Here is a 23087-nt window from a genome sequence, read left to right as displayed (position 1 = left end):
GTCTGGCTTTCTGCAGTTTGGGCTTTGCAGGTATTTGGGAAGCATCAGTAGAGAGCTGTATGTGGTTCTGCCAGGTGATGGCGCTAAGGATTGCTCACCAGTACAAAAGGAAGCGGGGGAGAAAAAAATAAAAGGAAACAGCTCTGAAGCATTAGGTGCTGCAGTATGCAGGGACTGCATATCCCTTTTTACTCTGGCAAGAGCACAAGGCTCTTGTCCAAGGAGGGGAGTGCTGGGAGCGGTTTGCTGAGATGTGTGCTGGAGGCAAAGAAGATAAGCTTAAGAAAGACAGCTTGTTCAAGTGATAAATTGTGCCTCTCAGAATGCAGCTTAAGTGTTGCTTGCAGCTAGGCTGTTAACGTATCCCTGGGCTTTGCAGTGCCCTGTTTAGTTAATTAAGGAAACAAAACCAAATATCTTTTGCTCATCCCTATTCTGACAACATCAGTAATTCTGTTCCTTTGAGAAAATGATAGTTGAAGAAGTGAAACTTGGCTGGTGAGATATTTGGTTGCTGACTGGGAAGTCCGTTACGTCTACCTAATGAAAATAGGTGCTGAAGGGTATCTTTGGCTGTGGTTACGGATTTATTATATCAGCAGGAAAGATGCAGTGCTGCAATTTGAAATGCATGTCCGCTTAGTGTGGTGCTGTGCTCATGCTCTGTGATGCAGTTGTTTATTAAATGGCTCATTTTTACAGCAATGTTACCAGCTTCCAAGGAAGAATTGGGACTGCGTGCTTAAGAGCATGAATACAACATAGTTGGTGCTGCTGAAATCTGACTGTAACATTAACAGACGTAGATCTTCTCTTGCTGATTCTAGCCTATGTATGAAGGATTCCCAGCAGGTAGAATGTGTGTGTATGGAAGGGAATAGCAGCATGCCAGTTACCTACCAATTGCTGGCAGAACTGTTTATGTAAGAAAAAGTATTTGAGCAGACACCAGTGAGTACCACCAGACTGTGCCAGAGCTCCTGCTATAGATCTATGAAGGGTAAGTGAAATGATATGCTTATCACTAGCACCTCCAGTGCAAACAGGAGATGCTCCAGAACTCACTGTGTGGATTCTGGAATGGCTGTCAGGTGCCTTAAGCCATAGATGGTGATGTCTCAAACTCAGAAACTGTTTCATCTCATATTTGGTCGTATATTTTATTAGTCATGAGGGTGGGGTAGAGAAGTAGATTGTTAAACCTTTAACTTATTTCTGCAGGTGCTAATGGTTTGTTACGACCTAACTGCTGGTCTGCCCTTTAGCCTGTTCAGATTAGTAAATGTAAGAGTAATTGACTCTTTGAAAAGACTGATTGTTAGAGCTGTGATAAGCCACGTTGTTGAGAGTATGAACCAAGAGGGAGGTTGAGTCAGTGCTGCTAACTTGAGTCTGGTGGTTGGGGTAGTAGAGTTGTCCATAATGCTTGAAAAGGGTTTCACAGTGCACTCTTGTGTGAAGAGAGGTGAAGGGCTCCGGTTCAGTAACAGAGAGCCTGTGGAGGTGACTGTCTTATAAAGAAATGCTGGAGAGAAAGAGGCTGGTGGTCTCCGTATGTATTGGCAAAGCAGAAACTTTGTGATGAGGTCGTTCAACTGATAAGCTGTGCTTGCATGAGGTTTTCAAGTCAGAGACTTTCCCAGTCTTCATGCTTTACTTAGTGCTTAGACTCTCCTTTCCTCTTCACTTCTCAGGGGAAGAATTGTCTGATTCAGGCTTAACTGTGCTGCTGAGGAAGTGTTTTATATAGTAGTTCTCTCTAGATTTTATTTTCATTTATGAGACTAATTGATTTTCAATAAGAAAAAAAATCATGCGGTAATGAAGGCTTCAGGCTAACTGTGAATTATGTAAGGAAGTACCTACCTCCTTTGTTTTGGAAACTGCTACCTGACAATACATTCGGAGGCAACCCGCTGATATTGAGAGGCTGACAGTAATAGTTTCCTGTCCACCTTCTCATAATTTGTGACTTTATAAACACCTTGCATTCAGTTAGATATTTCCCTTCCCAGACAGCAAGAAGCAAGGTGAATGCTCTTCACTAAGGACAGCAGTGTGTTTGCTGTTGCCCTCTGAGAGTTAAGAGGTTTGCTTTTTCTTAAGACACCTTCTGGTTTCACCCCAGCTGCAGCCCTGCTGCTGAATTACTTCATTCAGTACAGTTCTAGGACTTGGCTATGCAAGAAATAGATCAAATAAATTTAAGTGATTTCTTCTGACCTTTGGGAGCAAGTGGCAGTGTTGATGCAGTCTGGGCATGGCAGTGAGTGTGCAGTGTCAAATCACACTCATGCTTTATCAAAAGAAACAGCAGCTACTGTGTTCCTCCGCTGCTGACTTGTCAGAGTTGATGTTTCTTTGTTATGATTGCTGTGCCGTGTCTGATGCCGGCTGAGTCAGGATAGTACAGTTCATGAAGAGAGATAATTACCAGACATTATTGCGTACTGATAAGGCTCTTTTGAGTTTGATGTTTTCCTTTCATCTATCTGATACTGAAAGCAGAAGCACCAGTTTGGCATGAGACACAAGCATCTTCTAATGCTGCCTTCATCTTGCAGGAGTGGGTAGGTGAGCGATGTCTGAAGTCTCTCTGCGAAGACAGTAATGACTTGCAGGATCCCGTCTTGAGCAGCACACAGGCCCAGAGGCTGATGCAGCTCATCTGTTATCCACACCGACTGCTGGACAATGAGGAAGGAGAAAATCCTCAGCGGCAGAGGATTAAACGCATCCTACAGGTATGGGCTCCTGACAGAGTCCTGGAATGTCCTAGTAATTGCCTCCTCTAGTACTGGAATAGTGGAGTCCACCACTCTGAGGGGTTCTGACAGTTGTTACCACGGGAGCTGAGGGCACGGGCTGGGGATATAGCTTGAACTGTGGTAAATATTCATATGAAGTGTGTGAATATTGCAGAATCTGGATCAGTGGACCATGAGGCAGTCCTCGCTGGAGCTGCAGCTCATGATTAAGCAGACTGCGAATAATGTGAGTTTTTGCACAGTGGGACCGTGTAGGGCTGTGTGTGTGTTGCCAGCATTGAAGTAGTTGCTTGTGAAGGGGTGGGTTAGTGACCTGGCAGAAGCAAGAATAGGGAGAAAATGAAGAGTGGTGCGTTCGTGAGTCTGTGAATGCCAAGCCCGAGAAGGATGTGTGGAGTCAGACCCAAAGAACAGCATTCATGGGCAAGCTGGCAATCTGCATTTGTACCAATGACTTAAAAAGACTTAACTCTCTTTTCTTTCCTATCTCCAGGAGATGAACTCTTTGTTAGAAAATATAGCCAAGGCCACTATTGAGGTATTCCAGCAGTCAGCAGAGACCAGCTCTGCTAGTTCTGCTGGCAATGGAGTCAACAGTATCAGTAGCTCTGTGAGTGCTACCCCAGCCAGCAACAAATCCAAACCCATCCTCAGGTAGGTGTAGTCCCAGTGTGAAGCTGCCTTGTAGACAAGTTTACATAGCGGTTGGTTCTCAAGCTGGTTTGTTTTCGTTATCACAGTTCTCTGGAGAGATCAGGAGTGTGGCTGGTGGCCCCGCTGATTGCCAAGCTCCCAACATCAGTGCAGGGCCATGTGCTGAAAGCTGCTGGAGAAGAACTGGAGAAAGGACAACATTTGGGGTCGTCATCCCGCAAAGAGCGGGACCGCCAGAAGCAGAAGAGGTGAGTCCTGGGGAAAGGGCAGGCAGTACTTGCTGTGCTCCCACAGCCTGACAGCATAGCTACATTGCTGTTCTCTCTGCAGCATGTCCCTGCTGAGCCAGCAGCCATTTCTGTCGCTGGTGCTAACTTGCTTGAAGGGGCAGGATGAGCAGCGGGAGGGTCTTCTCACCTCTCTGTACAGTCAGGTCCAGCAGGTAAGTGTCTTACTTCTCCTCTCACTTTCCTCCAGGACACACTCCTTATCAGACAGACTGATAAGGAGTTCTTGGTAACATTGTCTGTCTTTCTTTGTGCCCAAAAAGGCAAAGGTCTTACCCTGGTTAGTAGAGGGTGCTTGAGTTGACCATCTTCTCTGAGTCACTGGTTACCGGAAAGCAAAAGCTGCCTTCCCTAAACATACAGCAACTGAGGTCAGTCCTCTCTTCTCAATCTCCTAGATTGTTACAAATTGGCGAGAAGATCAATACCAAGATGACTGCAAAGCCAAGCAGCTGATGCATGAGGCCCTGAAGTTACGACTGAATTTGGTGAGCAGTTGCGAGGAAGTTGCATATGGAGTAAAGAATTTTCTACCTTTTCCTCCTTTTTTTTTTGAGCACACAAACACTGGGAGGGCTATAATGGTCTTGAAGCAGGGGTCAGCCCTGCTGCCACAGGGTCTTGACACTGGAATGGTATAGGAATTGTGGAAAAACTTTCTCGTTCCATTGGGCCACAATGAAATCCATGACCTTGGTCTCCGTTTCAGAGATGTGCCATGCAGACTAGTTACAGTATTATTTTCTTGTTGTAATGCTTTGGTGCTCCTCCACAGCATGACAACTTGTGTCTGAGGTTTGTCCTGCTGATTTACAGTCTCCTTGAGCTCTCAGGAGGAGTCCTGTAGCACCCGAGTTGTTCTGATTTAGGCATCTTACTTGTTCTTTAGTCTCAGTGCTTCTTCTTGATGTGTTTTTTTTAATAAACCACTCTTCTCTACTAGGTGGGAGGGATGTTTGACACAGTTCAGCGCAGTACACAGCAGACAACTGAATGGGCTGTGCTTCTCCTGGACATCATCAGCAGTGGCACCGTGGACATGCAGTCAAACAAGTAACTTTCTGGCTGAATTCTGCTCCATGTGATTCCTAAGGGGTGATAGTCATTAGCATGACCCCTTTTCTTGTGTAAGCTAGCTGTCTTTGTAGGTGCTGCTGGGAAGCAGTGTGACATCTGAAAGAGACTGTGGAGTAATAACAGGCTATGAGTTAGGTCCAGGAGTCCAACTGTATTCTTCTGACATATTCAGAGCAAACTCTGCTTTCCAGATGCAGAGAGATAAGCAGGGGAGAGCTGGGTCTGGACTCTTTGGATAAGTTGACTGGGTGGACAGGAGGTCAGTCTTAATCTGCAGTATCTCCTTTGACTGGAGTATGGACACCCTGTGAAGTGTAACCAAAGGGAGGATTAGCGTGGGAGACTAGTCTGAAGAGCACTCGGTACTTCTGGCTTTATGCACTGCTTTTAGCAGCCTAGTAGTGTCTGGTGCTACTGTGATGGCAGTGACTTTGATTCTTCTGTGACTTTGACCTTTCTGCTCTCACCAACAGTGAGCTCTTCACCACTGTGTTGGACATGCTGAGTGTTCTCATCAACGGCACCCTGGCTGCTGATATGTCCAGCATTTCTCAGGGCAGCATGGAGGAGAACAAGCGGGCATACATGAATCTTGTCAAGAAACTCAGGGTGAGGGGCACCACGTCCTGTACAGGGAGCTGCATGCTGTGCTGTGGCCATCCTGCTCTGCAGAGATCTGTCTCACATAGTACTGGTTCTGTTGTTTAGAAAAGCAGTGGGGGTTGCCCTGGTGGCTCTGTGGGTCTTGAGTTGAATGGTGCAAAGATGACAGCTAATGCAGAGGTGGAGGCTGGCACCAGCAGAAGCACGGGTGGGATTTGTATGTTGGTTTTGGTATTTTTTTGTTTTTCTGAGGAGTTGTTGAAGAGTTCTCTACTCCATTTGTGCAGAAGGAGCTGGGGGACCGGCAGTCTGACAGCCTGGAGAAGGTGCGACAGCTGCTGCCACTACCCAAGCAGACCCGGGATGTCATCACCTGCGAACCTCAGGGATCCCTCATTGACACCAAAGGCAATAAAATAGCTGGTTTTGACTCCATCTTCAAGAAGGAGGTACGTGGAGCTTTGCTGACTGCATCACAGCTCCTTAGGGCAGGTGCAGCCTTGTCCTCTGATGCCTTGAGTCTTCATTGCTTGGGAGGCATCAGTATGCAGCTCGTTGTTGCCTGCCAAGCCTGAAATGGCTGGCTGCACGCAGGCAAGCTGGCGCATAACTATGTCTGAAAAGGGCAGAGCTGGGTGTTAATTCTCAGCAATGCAGGCTACTACGGTCTGAGAAGTTATTTCAACTTTTATTTTGTAATTGTGGCTGTATGAAGGAAAAAGAGCCATAATCCCTGACATGTGACTTAACGGGTGTTACCAGTGTGCAGCAGGAGATTGGCAGAGGTGGAATGAAGGAGAATGCCAGTTGTTGATGAAGGGCTTTAGAAATGGCTGTATTGCCACATGGAAGAGCAGCTCTGACTGTCTTTGTGGTTGTTGTGTTTTGTTGGTTTTTGGTTCCGTTTTTCCTGGGATACGTGGAGTGGGGTCTGATGGAAGTGTCCTTTACTGTGGGAGGAGAAAAGATAGGGGTCTTGGAGGTTCTTATTTCTTTTGTCTTAAAGGGTTTGCAAGTCTCTACGAAGCAGAAGATTTCCCCTTGGGATCTGTTTGAGGGCTTAAAGCACTCAGCTCCCCTCTCCTGGGGATGGTTTGGGACAGTCCGGGTGGACCGCAGGGTGTCTAGATTTGAGGAGCAGCAGAGGCTTCTTCTGTACCACACACACTTAAAACCCAAGCCCCGCAGTTACTACCTGGAGCCATTGCCTCTGCCCCCTGAAGAGGAGGAGCCTCCTACACCTGTGGCTTTAGAGCCAGAGAAGAAGGCTGTGGAACCAAGCAAGGCTGATAAAACAAGCTCCAATCCTGCCACTTCTACTGAGGAACGCAAGAAGAAACAGAGCAAAACCAAGAAACGCAACCAGTCTGCCAGCAAAACTGAGGTAATGGACTGTCCAACACATATGGATTTTCTGTGTCCAGCCCTGATATTTTAGCCCTGAGCCCTCCCTTCTGAGGGAGCTGCAGAGAAGTAGTGGTGAAGATGAAATGTAATTTTTGTCTGGGTTTTCTGGAGCTTTAATGCCATTCCTGCTAGCCTGGGGTTGTGCAAACATTTCCTTATTTTCTGATGGGTGGGAAGGAGGCTTCCAGCTCAAAGAATCCAGGCTTCCTCCTGTGAACTATTCCTGCTCTCGATCCATTCATGAGTTCTCAGTGCACACTGATCTTTTTTACTCCCTTCTTTTCCTTGCAGGATTTTGTGTTGGGTCCCAGCCGAGGGGTTTCATATGGAGTTGGCATGCCTACGGATCTCTTGCATCACCAAGCAGGAAGCACTATGTCTAGGCTGGCATATGGACAGTCACCAGTGGGTCTCTATGCCCAGAATCAGCCTCTTCCAGCAGGTAGGTGTGCAGGAAGGAGGTGTGTGTTGCATCTCTGTGGGAACCTCGTGTAAGAACTCTGTCTGAGATGGTCCTACGCACTTTTGTCCCTCCTGCCTGTTCTATTTCCATACATATTGATGAGCAGTTGTTCTGAAGCTCCAAGGCTCAACAACAACACATGACTATTCAGTCTGTTCCTGTTCCTCTTCCAGGTGGCCCTCGCCTGGATACATCCTACAGACCTGTGCGCATGCCACTGGGGAAACTTGTTCAGAGTCGTCCTCCCTATAGTGGGGTTCTGCCTTCAGGGATGGGAAGCATGATGGGCATTGACCCCTCCTACAAGCCAGCAGTGTACAGACAACAGCCTCCAGTGTCCCAGGGACAGATATTGAGGCAGCAACTTCAAGCAAAGTTGGTATGTCAGAACTGTGCTCTTGGCAGCCCCCACAGCACAGCAAGCCTTAGCTGTTTATTAAGGGTGTCCAGTCTAGCCAGAACTCTCAAATCCTGTCACCCTCTTTGCCCTGGAGAAGGGTCCCTCGTGTCTGTTTATCTGGGCAACTCTGTATTTGCCACTGGCTTTGTTGGATCTGTGTCTGTGAGTGAGGTACACTGGGGACATCTGCAGTTGTTGGGCAGTGAGAGGAGCATATCCTGGTGTTGGAGTGATAGGATGATAGTGGCTTATTTACCCAAGTTGAGGTGAAGCAAAAGTTACTAGCATCTGTATGCTGTGGAGCAACCTAATGGGTTAATCAGTGAAGCTACTTGTTGGATTTGGTGGGAGCTTCTGAGAGGGGAGAAGCAGTGTTCCTGGCCTTTGGAGATGTTGAAAAATGGTTCTTCTGTTGCCTTCCAGCAGGGCCAAGGCATAATGGGCCAGCAGCCAGTACGCCAGATGGCTCCAACCCCGTCCTATGGGGCACTACAGCCCTCCCAGGTGAGTCTGAGTGACCACAGGTATGACTGGAATCTGGCTTCAGTGCAGGGCACTCTCTTCATTCCTGCTGTTAAATCTTGAAATCTCTTAATGCTTCACTTGTTTTCTGGCCAGCAGAATCTGAATTCTAGATGAACAGTCTTTGTGATGGCATTTACAGGAGGATGATCTCCTTTGCTGCGAATTATTGTACCCTACTCTGTGACTGACAAAGGGTTTGTTTTTGTTTTATTCCAGGGTTACACACCTTACGTCTCCCACATAGGGCTTCAGCAACACCCTTCCCAGTCAGGCACAATGGTGCCTCCTACGTATTCTGGCCAGCCGTATCAGAATTCCCACCCCAGCTCTAATCCTGCCCTGGTGGATCCCGTCAGACAGATGCAGCAGAGACCAAGTGGCTATGTGCACCAGCAGGCCCCAGGCTATGGGCACACTTTGGGCAACACACAGAGGTACTTCCCACACTACTGGATGTTAATAAGCTGTATTTCATCAAGGGCTTCCCTGCTCTGTTCAGACAGCCCTAACAGCAATCTGTGAAAAGCCTGTTCTCCATGCTGTGTTACACAGCATCTGAGTCCTTTACACCCTCAGGGAGCATGTTTATTCAGCTTCCAGTCCTGAGAAGAAGCAGAGCCAGGATGAAATTTGGAGATGCTAGCTGCCAGCAGGAGATGATGTTACTAGCCAGAGAAAGATGAATTTGGGAAGTATGAAACAAATGACCTGAGAAAGTCATAGTTGCGAATTTAAATCTATCCAGTAGATTAACATCTAAAAGTGCAGTCTGGTGGTTGTGTTGCTCGTGGGCAGGCATAAATCCATCAGGGAGACTCTGCAGACCAATGGACTGACTCCGTTATTTAAGGCTACTGGAAAAGCAGGTTGTTTGAAGCCCTTGAAGGTGCCTGGTGTCCCTCACATTTCTGCATAGAAGCAGCACAGGTTGCAAGCAGCAATTTGGGCTGTGTGTCTTGGTGATGGCAGCAGATGAGTTTGGAATTGAGAAGCTAACAATTTGTGAACTGTTTCCTCCATGGACTTATCCTTTTCCCTTGCAGATTCCCTCACCAGTCAATACAGCAGGCTCCCATGATGACTGGGATGAACCATTTGGGTCCCCAAGGAGTCCCCTCAGGAATTAGACCCAGCCAGATACTGCCTGACCAGCAGCAGCAGCAGTACCTGCGGCAGCAGCAGCAACAGCAGCAGCAGATGCTGAGGGTGAGTGGTTGCTGACAGGAGAAGGGCTGCTGGAGGTGTCTTATCAAGCACTGCTTACCTGTGGACACCGCTGTGCTCTGCCCCTCTGTGCCCAGAAGAATGTCAGCTCAGTTGGGAACTGTCTGTAATAATTTGCTAGGCTGTTCTTCCTTCCTTAGAGGTGGCCACTCCTGATAGAGAGACCTGCTGTGCTGTCTTTTGCTGGCCACCCAGCATGAGCTTAAAGGAAAGTTAAGAGCAGGAAAGGCCTGTTTAGTCTTCTGTGGCCTGCATCCTACTTCTTCCTGCTCCAGCTGAGCCCCTAGGATCATGCAGAAAGCTTGCTTTCATAGAAGTGCTGCAGGAGCTAGAGAGAAAATGAAAATCCCCATGTCCACACCAGGGTAGGTAGAATTATTTCTTATAAGATCATTTTCAGGGGCATGTCTGTATTTCCACAAGATCAAAGTTTGAATCATGATTTCCAGGGGCAGGAAATATGGATTGATTCATGATTCATACCAGATACTCCACATCTAACAGTAGATGATAAAAAAAAAAACCCAACGATTCAGTGAGCTGTTAGGTCTAGAGCTCGGCTTAAGTTCACTCGCATATGCCAACAGATGGAAGTATTCCATAGATTTGCATTATGGCCTTATGAATAACAAATACCCATATGGCGTACAGTTTAGAGTTACAGAAATGCATTGGATTGAAAGGGAAACACAAAAACAGGAACTTGGGGGGTACTTGGTGAGTTATGTACCTTACAACAAGGCCTTGCAAGCCTGTAGAACATGGACAACCTTTAAGTGGCACAGAGCAATGATGCTTACTTTGCTGAGAGTAAGTGCCTCTGTCAGCAGTATCTGAGAATTGCTGCCTTGCTCTGGATGGGAGATTCCTGTAGTGTGGTCAGCAGCTTCGAGTTGTTTTGATGAGTAGCACCTCCTGACTATTCAGTGGATTTCTTTTGGCATTCCCCATTGTATTTAGAAAAAGAATATCCCTCGGACAAGCTGCTAGCGCTTCTCCTAGCTCAGTAAATTCATGTATACCTTTAGCTGACGTTGCTTGGTTGCTCAAAAAAGATGTGGAGTGCCCAAGATGTCTGCAGTTACGGTGGCTCTTCCTGTGTTATCAGGGGCATACCAGATGCACAACAGACTCCTGATGCTTTAGTTGACTGTCATCATGCAGCATCTTGTAGAAAAGCTGTGTAGCCTCTTGGTTTGTTTCCCATGGGTGGTAGTCAGCTGGACGTAGGACGTTAAATCAGGAGGGATCTCCTGGCTCATTTTGTCACTTACCTGCTTGCTTGTTATCTGCTTATCCAGGTCAGAGCATGCATTTTCATGAACCTAAGTGACCAAACTGGTTTAAGATGGAAGCTGGGAGGCTGGTCTAGAAACACACTCCCTTTGATGGGTAGAGTGCTTGATCCAAGCTTCAGTGTGTTTCTGGTGTCCAGTTATTCCTGTCTGCCGTGTCCTGTTGTTTACTGGCTCCTCTTTCTTTCTGCTGCTTGCCCAGTGTGTTCCTAGGGAGCACTTGCATCTTTCACAGGTCAGGTTTATCTAACCTCTCTCTTAAGATATTGTCCTTTCTCCTGATCATGTTTCTGTCTGTTTTCTGAGTCTCTTGGAGGTCTGAACTGTTCCCTTTTGTGCCAGTGATCAGAACTGTACCTACCATCACCATGGGGTTTTTTATGACAGCTGTAGTGGTTTTCTGTTTTTGCTAGAAGCTCTTTAAAGCTGCCTCAACAGGTGGGAGAAATATCTGAAGATGATGAAACCTGTTTGGGGAGAAATGAAGCTCCTCGAGATGTGTGAATATTTCTGTCTTTGTGTGCTCTCCTCCCTGTAACAAGTTCTGCCAGCATTTAGGTTGGAGCGCTGCACTCACTTCTATCTACATCCTTTTACTGAAATGCAGTCCCGTTGTGAGTGGCAGAGAAGGGCAGTGAGGTGGGTCAGAGAGCTGGGGGATGTATGAGAGGAGACAGGGCTGAAATAGCTGAGTTTTCAGTTAGAGAAGGGAAAATGAGCAGAATTTCTCAACTCTTGACTTTTTGGAAGCAAACACACACAAAAACAACCTTCAGCTACTTTGGCTGTAGGACAAGAAATGACCTTAGACCATGACCTGAAGTAGGTTGCGTACAGAGGCTGCAGGGGCTCTGTTGATGTGTTTGGAAGTATTTTTAGAACAGGTCAGGCAAAGAGTCAGTGAAGCAGGTATTGCTGATCTTCCTGGGAGGCAGGAGCTGAAGTAGCCAACCTCAGGAGACTGCTCTTAGTGGTTTTCTATTCTTGTACCTGTGTGTGCTCCTAGTTATTCCCCAGCTGACCCATAGATTTGTAGTTCTCTTCCTGCCTTCTGCTGAAGCTTCATCTTGCAGAAGAATTTTGTTACCCTTCCTTTGTTTCACATGGTTTCTTGGCCTGGGGTGGGAAGGTCCTGGTGAAATTTGTGTAATTTGGGTACTTGTAAGGAAAGTAGTGTGAGAGTATGTTACTGTGATGGAATGATCTTCCCCCTTCAGCCCCTCTTGTGCAGTGCTCTGATAACCCTTCTTTTCTGTCTATACAGCAGCAACAGCAGCAGCAACAACAACAGCAGCAGCAGCAACAGCAACAACAGCAACAGCAGCAGCAGCAGCAACCACCACCACCACAGCCCCAGCCCCAGCAGCAGCCCCAGGTCTCCACAGTGCCTCAGCCGCAGGCGCAGGGCCAGCCCCCAGGGCTGGGGATGCAGGCGCTTCCCCCCCAACAGCCCATTGTGAGTGTTCCCTTGGAGACAGAGGGAAGTGATAGTCCATCACAAACCCAACTGTGCTCCACCTGCATCCTCCCCCTTCTCCTTCCCCTGCTTTTCCCAGGGCTTGTGTGAGCGCTGAGGCTGCCAGCCAGGTGTTGTGGCTGTAACTCACTTTCTGTCTTTGCAGTTCCAGCGCCAGGGCCTTCAGCAGACACAGCAGCAGCAGCAAACAGCTGCTCTCGTTCGACAGCTTCAACAGCAGCTTTCCAGTAAGCCTTGTTGGTGTTCTTCATCCTGTCTGTAGTCAGTCTCTTTCCTTGCCATTCTCCATTGCAGCTACCCTGGTGCAGGAAAGCAAGGCCAAACCTTACGCTGTCTGAGGCCATAAGCAGAACAGTGGCATAAGGATGTGGAGCCCCTGGCTCTAAGGGGCACAGCAGTGAGGCAGACAGTGCTGCCAGCACGGAAACAACCTTCCAGACCTGCTGCGTGCAGAGTGATGAGGGAGCTGAGCCTTTGTAGAGGCTCTCATGCAGTATTAAGGCATTCAGAGGTGCTTCCTGTGCTGTGAATGACCTCTGAGAGGCTCAGGAAGGCTGTAGTCCTGGGGTGTTCATTGGTGGGTGACCCAGAGATGCTGTGGTCAGGGCCAGGCTTCTTGGAGGCAGGGATTGCAGTCTGAAGCACTGCTTTGTGCTCACTGTGCTCTATGGGTTTCTGTGGCTGCTGTCACAGGCAGGGTAAGGTATGGATGGTGTTTGTGGTCTGCCACTGTGCAAGCACTTTTATAATCAGTATTGAAGTGCTGGCTTGGAAGGTAGAAGCAGAACGCGGTGCCTGTACTGCTCCCTCTGCACCACCTGCTGCTTTACTGTAACCTTCCTGGCTTTTGTGCCATACAAAATGGCAGTGATGCTATGAAAATGCCCACGGATAAAGCACACAGCTTTTGTGCAAGTGTTAATGGTGAGCTGTAACGGTGTGCTGGTGGGGGCTGGGAAAGGGCTGTGAGCCTGCAGCACTCCTTTTGTTGTGCTGGGCCACCACTTCTGCGGCAGCCAAGGCTGTGAATGCTCATAGCTCAATGTCAACTGGAAAAAAATGCAGTTGGCAGATTTTGATCTATCTGCTTGGTTAATTCAGTTGCTTAAATTGGTTACATCTCAGAGCAGGCTTGTGCTTGGGAAGTGCTTGTTACGATCGAGGAGGAGGTGTTTCTTTCCCATAGGGTTCGCACATGACAAATGTCTGCAGCGGATAATGGCCAAGTGATGGCTCTTACGCTTTACTCCCTGACAGAAAGTTCTCAGTCCTTGTGACAAAAAAAAAAGAGAAAACACAAGTTCTAATGTGCTAAGTTTGCTACTAGGCTGATTCACAAACCACGAGGCTGAGCAAGGATCCCAGCCAGGACACTGGAGTTCTAAGGAGATCTCATTTAAGCATCTGAATATAACAGAATAGCCACATTTCTGTATCCTGCCTGCATAGCGAGCGGAGCGGGGTTTTATATGGAACGGATGCGTGGGTCCAATGCAGCCATGTGTCAGCATGCAGCTTCCATGCTACCTCAGTGGGTTTGCATCGGTTCCACCAAGAGCCATCTGGAGCTCGTCTTTGTAGTGTCTGGGGTGCAGTGGGAAGCAGGACATCACCAAGAACGTCTCGTAGGAGGGGAACAAGGGTACCTTGGGCTCAGGGTGTGCTGGGTTGGGAGGCTTCGGGTTGATCCTGTCTGTGCTTTTGTCCGGCAGGGTTGCTGGCCTGGTCGCAGTGGCCTTTATGCAGCCTGTAGTGGCAGGAATGCTGATTGGGATTTGATTAATCACACAGCACCCAACCACTCTGTTTGGTGATACCCAGTGCTCGCATTTGGAACTGATGAGGTTCTTAGGATAACCTTGCCGTGCTTCCTGCCCCTTCTGTGCCACCTGTTAGTCCCATGGTCACGTCTTGTGTTTGTACCTGGATGCTGTTACGTGCTCTGAGCGTAAAGCCTCGGGCACAGGAGCAGCACAGGGGTATCCTGTGTTTGTGAGGCAGCCTCAGAGCCGGGCTGCTGGCGTAGGGAGGGGAATCCTCTGGCCGGAACAAAACCTTGTGACTGCTCAACTCTCACTCTCCACAGATACACAACCACAGCAGAACAGCAACCCCTTTGGGCGCTACTGACCTGCAGCGCTTCAGCCTGGACCAGGATGCGGACATCACTGTGGGCTGGATGCAGCTCTTCAGCCAGACCCGGGATCTGGGGGCTGCTGCCAGCCCTGCCCTCAGGCCGTGCCCTGTGCTGTGCTGTGCTGCCCATCCCGCGGGATGCCAGGAGGATGGTTTTATTGTACAGAGAAAATGTTTCTACTCTCCCATTTCTACAACCGTTTCTGGAGATCCCTTGTGGCCGATAGTCTCCCTTCCCACTTTGCTTTCAGTTTTTACTCGGTTTTTAGTATTTTTGTTAAAATAATGATGAAGACATTGTAAAATTTTGTACTTAATTTATACCAGATGATCCCTGTACTACAGACATGCTCGGATGAATACAGAGAGCTTACTTTGCAGAAGCAGTGTGTATTCAGAGCCTGCTTTTTCTCCCAGCTCCCCAGTGCAACCCAGCACCACCTCAGCACAGCGCTCTTCATCTCCTCCTCAGTGGACCTGATGTCTGTGTTTCCTGCTGTGCTGAATGGGTGTGTTGCTGGGGCAGAGCAGTTTGGGTTTGTGCAAACTCCATGGGGTTTGTGGGCTGATGGAGAGCTTTGCTTGCATTCCATGGTGTGTGCCACTGGACAGGGGTTTAAGAGCAGACAGGGAGGTAAAGCAGAGTGCTGCTGAGCGCTACCGAGCCCAACTTGTCAGTAACCAGAGCTGGTGTTCTGCAAGACTGGGAGGAGCTGCAGCCCAAATGTACTCAGAACATTTCATCTCTTGGCACAGCTTTGCTAATAAGCCTCAAGGCTCCAATGTCAGCTCCTTCCCCACTGCTTTTGCTGCGTGGCTCACGTGCTGGATTCCCAACTTCTGACCCAGCTAATGCAGCCTGCTGCTGTGGAGTCTCAGCTGTCAGTGTGTGCCAGGCTTTGCTTAGCTGGAGCAATAGTGTTCTGCCTCACTGCTGTCTTCTGAACCTGAAAACCACCCCCACCAGCACCCCCCTCTCCTCAGTTCTGCAGCAGAGCTGTAGTTCCTCTGGTCTGTTTTCTTTGGCCATTATTTTTCCTCTGCTCTGGGTGGGTGGAATCTGGTGAGTCTTACAGGGGCATGTGAAAGAGCTCCACGGGACCTCCGATGTAAGGGAAAGTGAGCTGATGAGCCTTATTTGCAGCAGGGAGGGTAGGCCACAGCAGGGTGAAGATGAGCGGGTGCCAGAAGGAAGGAGGGATGGTGGTGCTGAGCCTTCGGCTGTGCTCAGTGAATGCCCCAAGGAGTGGCAGAGCCTCCCATGCTGAGCTGGGCTGTGCCCGATGCTGCAGGTGCTCCTTGCTGGGAGCACGGGCTGCCAGGCCAGCTCCATGGTGTGCACCCCGCTTACCCCTTGCACTTCTGCACGGGGATGGAGGCGTTGCTGGCTGGGGCTGATGGAGCTGATGGAGACCGACTCCCTCGCTAATGAGATCGGACGGTTGTGTGCAGGGTGACTTCCTGCGTGCATCGCCGCTTGTCCCCTTCAATGAGGATCAGTCCCGGGGTGCACACTCAGCTGCCCGCCGGGGCCCTGTTTACCCACAGCGTGACCGCAGCGCTACCGCGGTCAACCCGAGAGTAGCCCGGGCTGGGGCAGGCGGGATCGTTCGCTGTGCTCCATCCATCCTGGCCGGGGCCGTGAGAGCGGCAGCGTGGGGAGCTGGGCGCTGCCTGCGGGCTGCCCGTGTGCCCCCCCCTCTCCTTGCTGCCCGCGGCCCCCTCCTCTGCCGGCCCTGGGAGGCGGCTGAGCCTGCGCCAAGCGGCGTCTGGGCTGCTGCGTCCTGCACCGCTGCTCGCCGGCAGCGGGAGCGGGGCGAAATGCGGCAGTGGGAGCGCGGCGATGGTGGCAGAGCCCTGGGTGGCCCCGCGCTGCGGCCATTCCCCGCCTGCCTCCATGCTGCGGGGGGTGCGGGGTCAGGGCACGGCCGCCGTGCCCAGCTTGGTGCGTGCCCTGCGGCCCCCCTGGCTGTGCCGAGCAGAGGTGGTTGTAAGCAACTCTGACAGCTTCCAGCCCTTCTGCCCCTTCCTCGAGCTGTGGCTAAATGCTGCTTAAGACACGGCCAGAGGGGGTGAGGAGGGAGGGGGTTATCGCACACGTGTCGCTGTGGGGGTGATGCTGGGCCTGCAGGAGGCTGCAGCTCAGTGGGCTCAGGGTGATGCTGCACAGCTGTGCCCGGGCCCTGGGGCTGCAGTGACCCCGCATTAAATGGCAGCAGGTGGGCAGCAACAGGTCCTGCCCCATGCACTCCCCCACTATCCCCCCTCCCGTCCAGTGGTCCCCGTGGGCAGTGCAGCTTGTCAGCACTGTGAGAAATGGTGTTGTGCGAGAAAATCGATGGCTGCCCGCAGGAGCTGAGAGGCTCTCATGCACTCCCTGTGCTGTGAGATGGTGGTGGGGGGGTGCAGCCTCGTGGGCTGGATTTGCTGAGCAGGGGAGCAGCCTTGAAGCTGAGGCTGATGGCCCACACAGGAGTGCGGGTATCACTGTCCTGGTGGGCACTGGGCTGAAGCACGGGGGTGACAGAGGGCAGCTCTGTGTGGTGGGCTGGTAATGGAATGGTTGAGCTGCAGTCCATGTATAAGCAGTTGTGGGGCACAGGACCCCCTCGGCTGCTCCTACCTGCACTGTGCACGTGGCAGTGGCCTGCAGGAGAGCTGCCATCATGGCCTGCCCTGGGCACAGGCATCCAGAATGGGGCATGGAAGCCGCTCTGCAGAGCCCTCGCCAGGTCTGGGCTGCAGCTCTGGCAGCCCCAAACACACAGAGGTGTCTGCTGGCAACAGCACATCCTTCACTGTGAGCACACACCGTGGCTGACGCTGCCCTGGCGATGGCAGAGAGCTGCAGAGAAGGCAGACGCATCCAGAGAGACCCAAATCCGTGCCCTGCTTCCAATGATTGCTATAATCCCATCAGGCAGAATGAAGCAGCAAGGTGCCCCGCCGTGGGCTGGGGGAAAGGTGGCTGCTGCTGGAGGCTGAGCGTGGCACGGAGCATCCCTGTGCTGCAGGGGCACAGCAGAGAAATGGGGGCAGCTGGGGGGACTGTGTCACGGTGCACAGCTCTCCGTGGGCTGTGTGTGCTGAGCCCGGAGCTCTGTGCGTGCCACAGGGCGCGTGTGTGTGTATGTGGGGGGTGTGCCCGGCCCAAGGGCTGAGACTGGAAGTGGGGATTCCAAAAGGGAGCTGACGGACCCCCCCGGGAGGTGGGAGGGGCGGGGGCTGCTCCCGTGGCTGTGGGGCAACACGACCGGGGGGAGCCCCGATGGGTGAGGGCGGTGCGGGCACCGCAGGGCTGCGGCCGGGGTGGGTGTGGGGGGCACCGGGGGGGGGCACCGCGGGGCCGCCCATGGCCGCACACACAGCCCGGAGCGGCGCGGGGACGCTCAAGGACGAGCGGTGCGGCGGTGCCGGTGGGGCCGTACCGGGGGTACCGGTGCCGCCGGGCTCGTTCCCGACGCCCGCAGCGCTCGGGGACGGTGCGGTTACCGGGGCCGCTCGGTACCGCCGGCGGCAGCGAAGGGGTGCAGCGACGGCGGCCCCTCCCCCGCCCGCCCCCGCCGTGCTCGCGCCGCGCGCTCCCGGTGCGGGGTCGGGCCGGGCTGAGCGCAGCGCGGGGCGCGGAGCAGCCGCCGCCGCCCCCGGGATGGACCAACCGCGCCGCCGCCCCCGACGGTGAGTGCGGCCCGACGGCCCCGCGGGGTCCGCACCGGGGAGGGGGGACGTGAGGGGCGGGGGGGAGGGAGCTCGGGGGGGGGGCGGCCACGGGGATCCCGCGGGGGACGGCGGGGGCGGCGGCTCCCGGTGCCGCCGTGCGCGGTGCGGGGCGGCGCGGCGGGGGCGGGCGGGCGGCGGTAACGGCGGCGGTAACGGCGGGGGTTAACGGGGCCGGATGAGCGGCCGCGGCGAGCCGGCGGGTTGCCATGGCGACGGGCTGAAAGGGGGATTGTGCGCCCGCCCAGCTGCGCGGCCCCCCCGGCCCGACCCACCCGCTGCGCTGCGCTGCGGTTCGGTGCCGTGCGGTGCCGTGCGGTTCGGTGCGGTTCGCTGCGCTGCGCTGCGGTTCGTCGGGGCTCGTCCCCATCCCGTTCCCGCTCCGCCCGCAGCGCTGCGCCGAGAGGGACCCCAGAGCCGCGCGGAGCCGCGCCCGTCGGTCCCCGAGCGCGTGGTGCGGGGCGGCGCGTGTGTGCGGGAGCGGAGCCGCGCGGGGTCCGTCCGCTCTCAGCGCTCCGAGCCGGGCGCCGTGCGGGCTCCGGTCGGTGCGGTACCGCTGTGGCGCGGCGTCCCCGTCCCGAGCCCGTCCCGGCCGCGCCCCCCTCGCCGCTGCCGTTCTCGTCCCGTCCTTTGATGGCACAAGTGCCCGCACGGAGCCCCCGGGGAGCGCCGTGCCGCCCTCGGCCCCCCAGCATCCCACCCTCGGAGCGCGGAGCCGCAGCCACCGGAGCCGCCGTCTGGGCGGCGGTGAAGCGCTGCCATTTAGAGGTCACGCTTTTAGCACCGTGCGTGTCTCTGCTTCATTTGCATTTGCAGTTTAGCCCAGATCTCGGCTTTGCCGCTCGCATGTGCGGTTGCCATGGTTGCCTGTACATGGTTCCATGCGGAGTTGGGCTGGACATCTGCGGGCGCGTAGCTCCCCAGCACGGGGCAGAGCCGGGAGGCGGCGGATGGAGCGTCGGGAACAGCCCGTGCAGCGCTGTGCCGTTTCGGCACCATCCGCCTCCAAACAGCCCTTCTGGGCCACGAATCACGCGTGCGGGGCAGCGCTGCTGGACGGGACGCTGAGCATCCCGCACCTCGCAGCCGGGTCGGCCTCTTTGCGGCCCCCCCGTGTGATACGGGCGGGGATGCGGTCCCGGGGAGCTCCCACCGGGGTGAGCCCTTGAGAGAGGGCACGGGGTGGGGGCTGCCCGGTCCCTGGTGGTGGTGGTGTGTCCCGGTGGGAACGCTGGGATGCTGCTGGGAGGCGGCGTGGGTGGGACCGTGGAGCACAACTTGCTGCTGGAGCGGCCGTGGAGGAGCTGACGGAATTCACAGCAAGGCACGGGCGGTCTGAGTGGGGATGTGCACAGTGCAGCGCTGGGTGCCCGAGAGCACAGGGCAGGGATAGGCAGGCTCTGCTCTGAGGGCTTCCAGCGCGGTGGCGATTTGAACCCACGTTGCTCAGCTCACACGGGGAAGCCGAGATGGAGCAGGAGCTGTGGAAGGCAGCCGAGCTCGTGGCTGCAGCTGCCAGGACCCGGCTGGAAGCATTCCCCGGTGAGCTGCTGGTTTAGGCACTGTCTGGGCTCAGCAGAGAGGTGGTGGTGCAGTGCTCTGTGCTTCGCCCTGCAGCACGTGGGAGCTCTGCCCTTGCTCTGTGTTGTTTGCTGTGTTGGCTGCGCCGCAGGGATCGGGCATGGGGGGATGTGTGAGAGCAAAGCTCTGTGCTGGGAGCGGTGTTTGGGCTGGGGCTGCTTGGTGAGGAGCTCTGGGAGCGCTGGTGAAAAGCCTTGCTCCTGACACTGCAAAATGCAGAGTAGCATAGAAACATCTGCTGCCTCCAAAACGTATCTCAGTGTGAGCACGGCCTGTAAGGTGCCTGGTGTGCATGGTAGCAAAGTGTGGGGCAGCAAAGTGTGGGGCAGCTGGGCAATGGGGAGGTCCCAGGGCTCATGGGGAGGGGGTTCCTGAGAGTGTCCTTCCATGTCAGGGTTCCTCCTTTGCAGAGCATTGCTGGGGCTTTGCCCGAGGTAACAATCTGCAGAGAGCAGGAGGAGCATTCTGGAGCCCGCAGTGCGACCTGTGGGTCGGTCACCATGGGGTCAGCCAGGACCCAGCGCTGGGAGCTGTTCTGCTAGTGACTGTCTGCCTTCACTCTGCCCTGCGCCCTTTGGCAGTGCCCATGAGCTGCAGCTTTGGGGCTCACGGAGCTGATAAGGAACCCGATAGAGGCAGGGTTTGCTTCAGGTCTCTGTATCCAAAGGCTTGGGGGGCTCATTGGGGTGTTCAGGTGCCAAGATTGTGGTGCAGCTGCAGCAAGAGCCATCTGAGGGCTGACAGCATCTGTGCAGATTGAGCAAGGCAGGGTTCTTCAGGCTGGAAAAGAAACAACAGAAGATGGATACGATACATGTACAGGAATCACAGGAGGCCAGCAGAGCAGGGATGGAGGTTAACTGCTCTCTGTTTCTTTCCATGCAAGTACAAGGTCACATCAAATGCTGCTGGCAGGAGGTGCAAACCAGGAGGAGGGGTATTGCTTCTAGTCAGTGTGCTGCCGGGGCACAGGAGTCCTCAGAACAAGGTGTTGTGAACAGTGAAACCTTTTGTTGGCTCCAGAAGAAATGGGACAAGTTCAAGAAGGACAAGAGGTTCCCCGAGGACCGATAAATACACAGAGATGCGCTTGGCCAGCCGCTGAGCTGCAAATTGCCTGTGCTTCAGAAGAACAGCAAGAAAGCACACAGGGCAAAGTGGGCCCTTGTTTTGATCCGTTATCCTCACAATGGGGAGCCAGCAGGGAGCACGGGGAGCGGGGCAGCCCTTATCCCACCCCACTTTGAGCTGTTCCCCTGGCACAGGGTATTCCACAGAGCACGGGGTGCTCTACCTCATGCAAGCTGCATTGTCACCCCACTGCTTCCCCAGAGCTCATTGCACACAGTGGGCACTCGAGATCCCATTTTCACCTTTCCCCATCTTCTCTATGCTAGCCCTGCACTGCCTGCTCTGAGGGCAGGACAAGTGCCCTCCCTTTCCCTGTCCCCACTGCCCCTGTGGCCCACTGTGTGTCCTGCTCCATCCTCAGCTCCCCGGGCATCCACAGGCTGCCTGATTCGCTCTGGTTCAGCTTATTTCTTAACACTAGGCAGCCTTTACAGTAAAACACATTAAAGGATTTTTTGCCAGAGGTTTTAGGCTTTCCGCTTTTCATGCTTGAAGATAGAAAACAGGGGAGGAGAAAGCTACAAGGGAAAAATATAACATACATTTTGGATTAAATTTAAACAGCCTTCTTTCCTCACTGCTGCTTTGCCCAGCCTCGAGTCCTCACAAGCGTGAGGGATTTTCAGAGCCGACCCTCCATCCCTCGTGTTCTTTGTGATCTTCTGCTCCATCATTCAGGCTGTGGTGGGGTTTGGCCCCCAGCTTTGCCCCCAGAGTCATCCATGAATGAGGAGGACAGATGCGGAGGGGCAGGGTGGATCCTGCAGCACCTGTGCCTGATTCGGGGGCACACAGTGTGAAATTCAATTTGTAGATAAGCTGTAGCAGGCCCCGGCGTCTGCAGGAGCCAGGCGGTGTCTGGAGCAGCCCAGGCTGCATGCATGGCGTGTCCTGCCTGCCAGCGCCCGGCCAGGCTGACGTCACCTCGTGCTGCTGCAGGATGTGGCTGCTCGGAGCTGTGCTGTGTTCTCCCAGGGTCTGCAGCCCCGCAGGAACCCCAGCAGAGTGATGCTGACCCAGACTCATCCCCGGTCCCTGCACGGGGGCAGGACGCAGCTGGCAGAGGGATGCAGATGCTCTGTCACCAGCAGCAGCAGGCGAGAAGGGTGGCTTGCAAGGGTAGACAGTGAGCAGGGCTGGTGGGTGATAATTTCCCACCCCTCCCCACCTCCATCTTCTCATCTTCCCTTCCTGATGTTTCCAGCGAGCCCTGCACCCTCTGTTTGCTGTCCCTCCATTCTTCCCATGCCTTGCCCTGCTGGGTGCAGCTCCCTTCCTCCTGCCCCACTCCAGAGCTGTTTGGGCCTCCCACCCCTGAGGGTCACCGAGCAGCGCCCTGCAGTGACCCCATCCCAGGGAGAACCACAGTGCTGCCAAGTGGTGGATCACAGCTGTGCTACCAGGTCTGAATGGGCTCCAGTGTAGTGACATTGGGATGATCCCGGTATTCCCTTGCCACTCGTGGCTTTCTAGCATGCCTGGCCCCTCCTGCTGTGAATCCGGAGGGGTGGATCCATCTGGATGCTGTGTGCACCCTTTGCACAGGGATTTGTTGTCCCCGTGGAGCCGCTGTGCTCCATGGCCTCGCTGCCTTGCAGGCTGACCTGGCATCCCACGCTGCAAGGCAGGCTGGTACAGGAAGGTGATGCTTGTGCACTGCCAGATAGCTTGTAAGCTTATCGCTGTGCAGGGAAACTGAGTCACAGCAGAGTGATTTGGCTTCTGTGGAAAAGCCAGTTCCTGCTTCTCTCCAACTATTTCCCTCACATTTATTCTTTGGCCTGGTATTGATTGCCTTCAGTCTGGATCACCTCCGTGACCAGGCTCACGGTTCCACCCACAAAATTTTGCTGAACTGACTAATTGCAGTGGGCAGCGATATGAGGCAGAAAGAGGTGACTGGGACAGGTGACAGTACAGGAAACAGTCCTTTATCAGCTCTGCTGCTGGGACCGGAGGTTCTTACGGCCACATCCCTGATTATTACCGGTGATTAAGTGGTTTTGGCTTGCTGCTTTGAGTCAGTAAAAGAGAAACACTGACGGTGTATTTTGGGTGTAGCTGTTTCTGTTGAAAGAACTCTTGGATTTTCTTGTCCACCCTCTCCAGTCGCATTTGCAGGAAGTCTTTGTATTTTAAGCTGCAGTCGGTTCCTCTCTGCCCAGCCCACCTCCTTACATTTATAGAGCCTCCTCCAGACCATGCTATTCCATGGGAAGCACTGGCTGTGCACACGCACTGCTCAGTGGTGCTCTCAGCTTTCCTTGGAGCATGTGGGGGGCGTCCTGACCTGTTGTTAGTGTGGGTGGTCGTCAGGGGAGGGCAAAGCTGCTCTTGATCCA

At 53.5% G+C, this 23087-nt stretch overlaps 2 protein-coding genes and 1 long non-coding RNA gene across 11 annotated transcripts in view; all 3 read left to right on the top strand.

The window, feature by feature from the left end:
* MED12 (mediator complex subunit 12) overlaps positions 1-14699 on the top strand; it is a 33813-nt gene extending 19114 nt beyond the window's left edge. For 2 of the 7 annotated variants that reach the window (XM_085546022.1, XM_085546027.1), the window contains 16 exons: positions 2565-2744; positions 2923-2994; positions 3262-3422; positions 3509-3670; positions 3753-3864; positions 4108-4197; positions 4653-4762; positions 5260-5395; positions 5677-5838; positions 6396-6773; positions 7088-7238; positions 7433-7638; positions 8083-8163; positions 8401-8618; positions 9228-9390; positions 14267-14699. In XM_085546022.1, coding sequence (XP_085402148.1) covers positions 2565-2744; positions 2923-2994; positions 3262-3422; positions 3509-3670; positions 3753-3864; positions 4108-4197; positions 4653-4762; positions 5260-5395; positions 5677-5838; positions 6396-6773; positions 7088-7238; positions 7433-7638; positions 8083-8163; positions 8401-8618; positions 9228-9390; positions 14267-14602 — 2718 coding nt within the window. In that variant the 3' untranslated portion in view covers positions 14603-14699. Of the gene's footprint in view, positions 1-2564; positions 2745-2922; positions 2995-3261; positions 3423-3508; positions 3671-3752; positions 3865-4107; positions 4198-4652; positions 4763-5259; positions 5396-5676; positions 5839-6395; positions 6774-7087; positions 7239-7432; positions 7639-8082; positions 8164-8400; positions 8619-9227; positions 9391-10709; positions 11041-11967; positions 12160-12325; positions 12408-14266 lie in introns of those variants that run through there. The other 5 variants (XM_085546025.1, XM_085546024.1, XM_015860124.3 and 2 more) reach the window with 5 other exon arrangements.
* A 3197-nt stretch (positions 14700-17896) lies between these two features.
* The window catches only part of NLGN3 (neuroligin 3), a 30421-nt gene continuing 25230 nt past the window's right edge, over positions 17897-23087 (top strand). For all 3 annotated transcript variants that reach the window (XM_015860185.3, XM_015860184.3, XM_015860180.3), the window contains exon 1: positions 17897-17994. The gene's annotated coding sequence lies outside the window, so the exon portion shown is untranslated. The remainder of the gene's footprint in view (positions 17995-23087) is intronic.
* Positions 19373-20819, top strand: LOC146760936 (uncharacterized). The gene is made up of 2 exons (XR_014945631.1): positions 19373-19575; positions 20501-20819. It is a non-coding gene; the product is annotated as an uncharacterized LOC146760936 (long non-coding RNA).

This window comes from Coturnix japonica, chromosome 4 (assembly GCF_054131305.1).
Source record: "Coturnix japonica strain WE chromosome 4, WE-NBRP24, whole genome shotgun sequence".
Lineage (NCBI taxonomy): Eukaryota > Metazoa > Chordata > Aves > Galliformes > Phasianidae > Coturnix > Coturnix japonica.
This window is presented reverse-complemented; position numbering and strand designations above follow the sequence as displayed.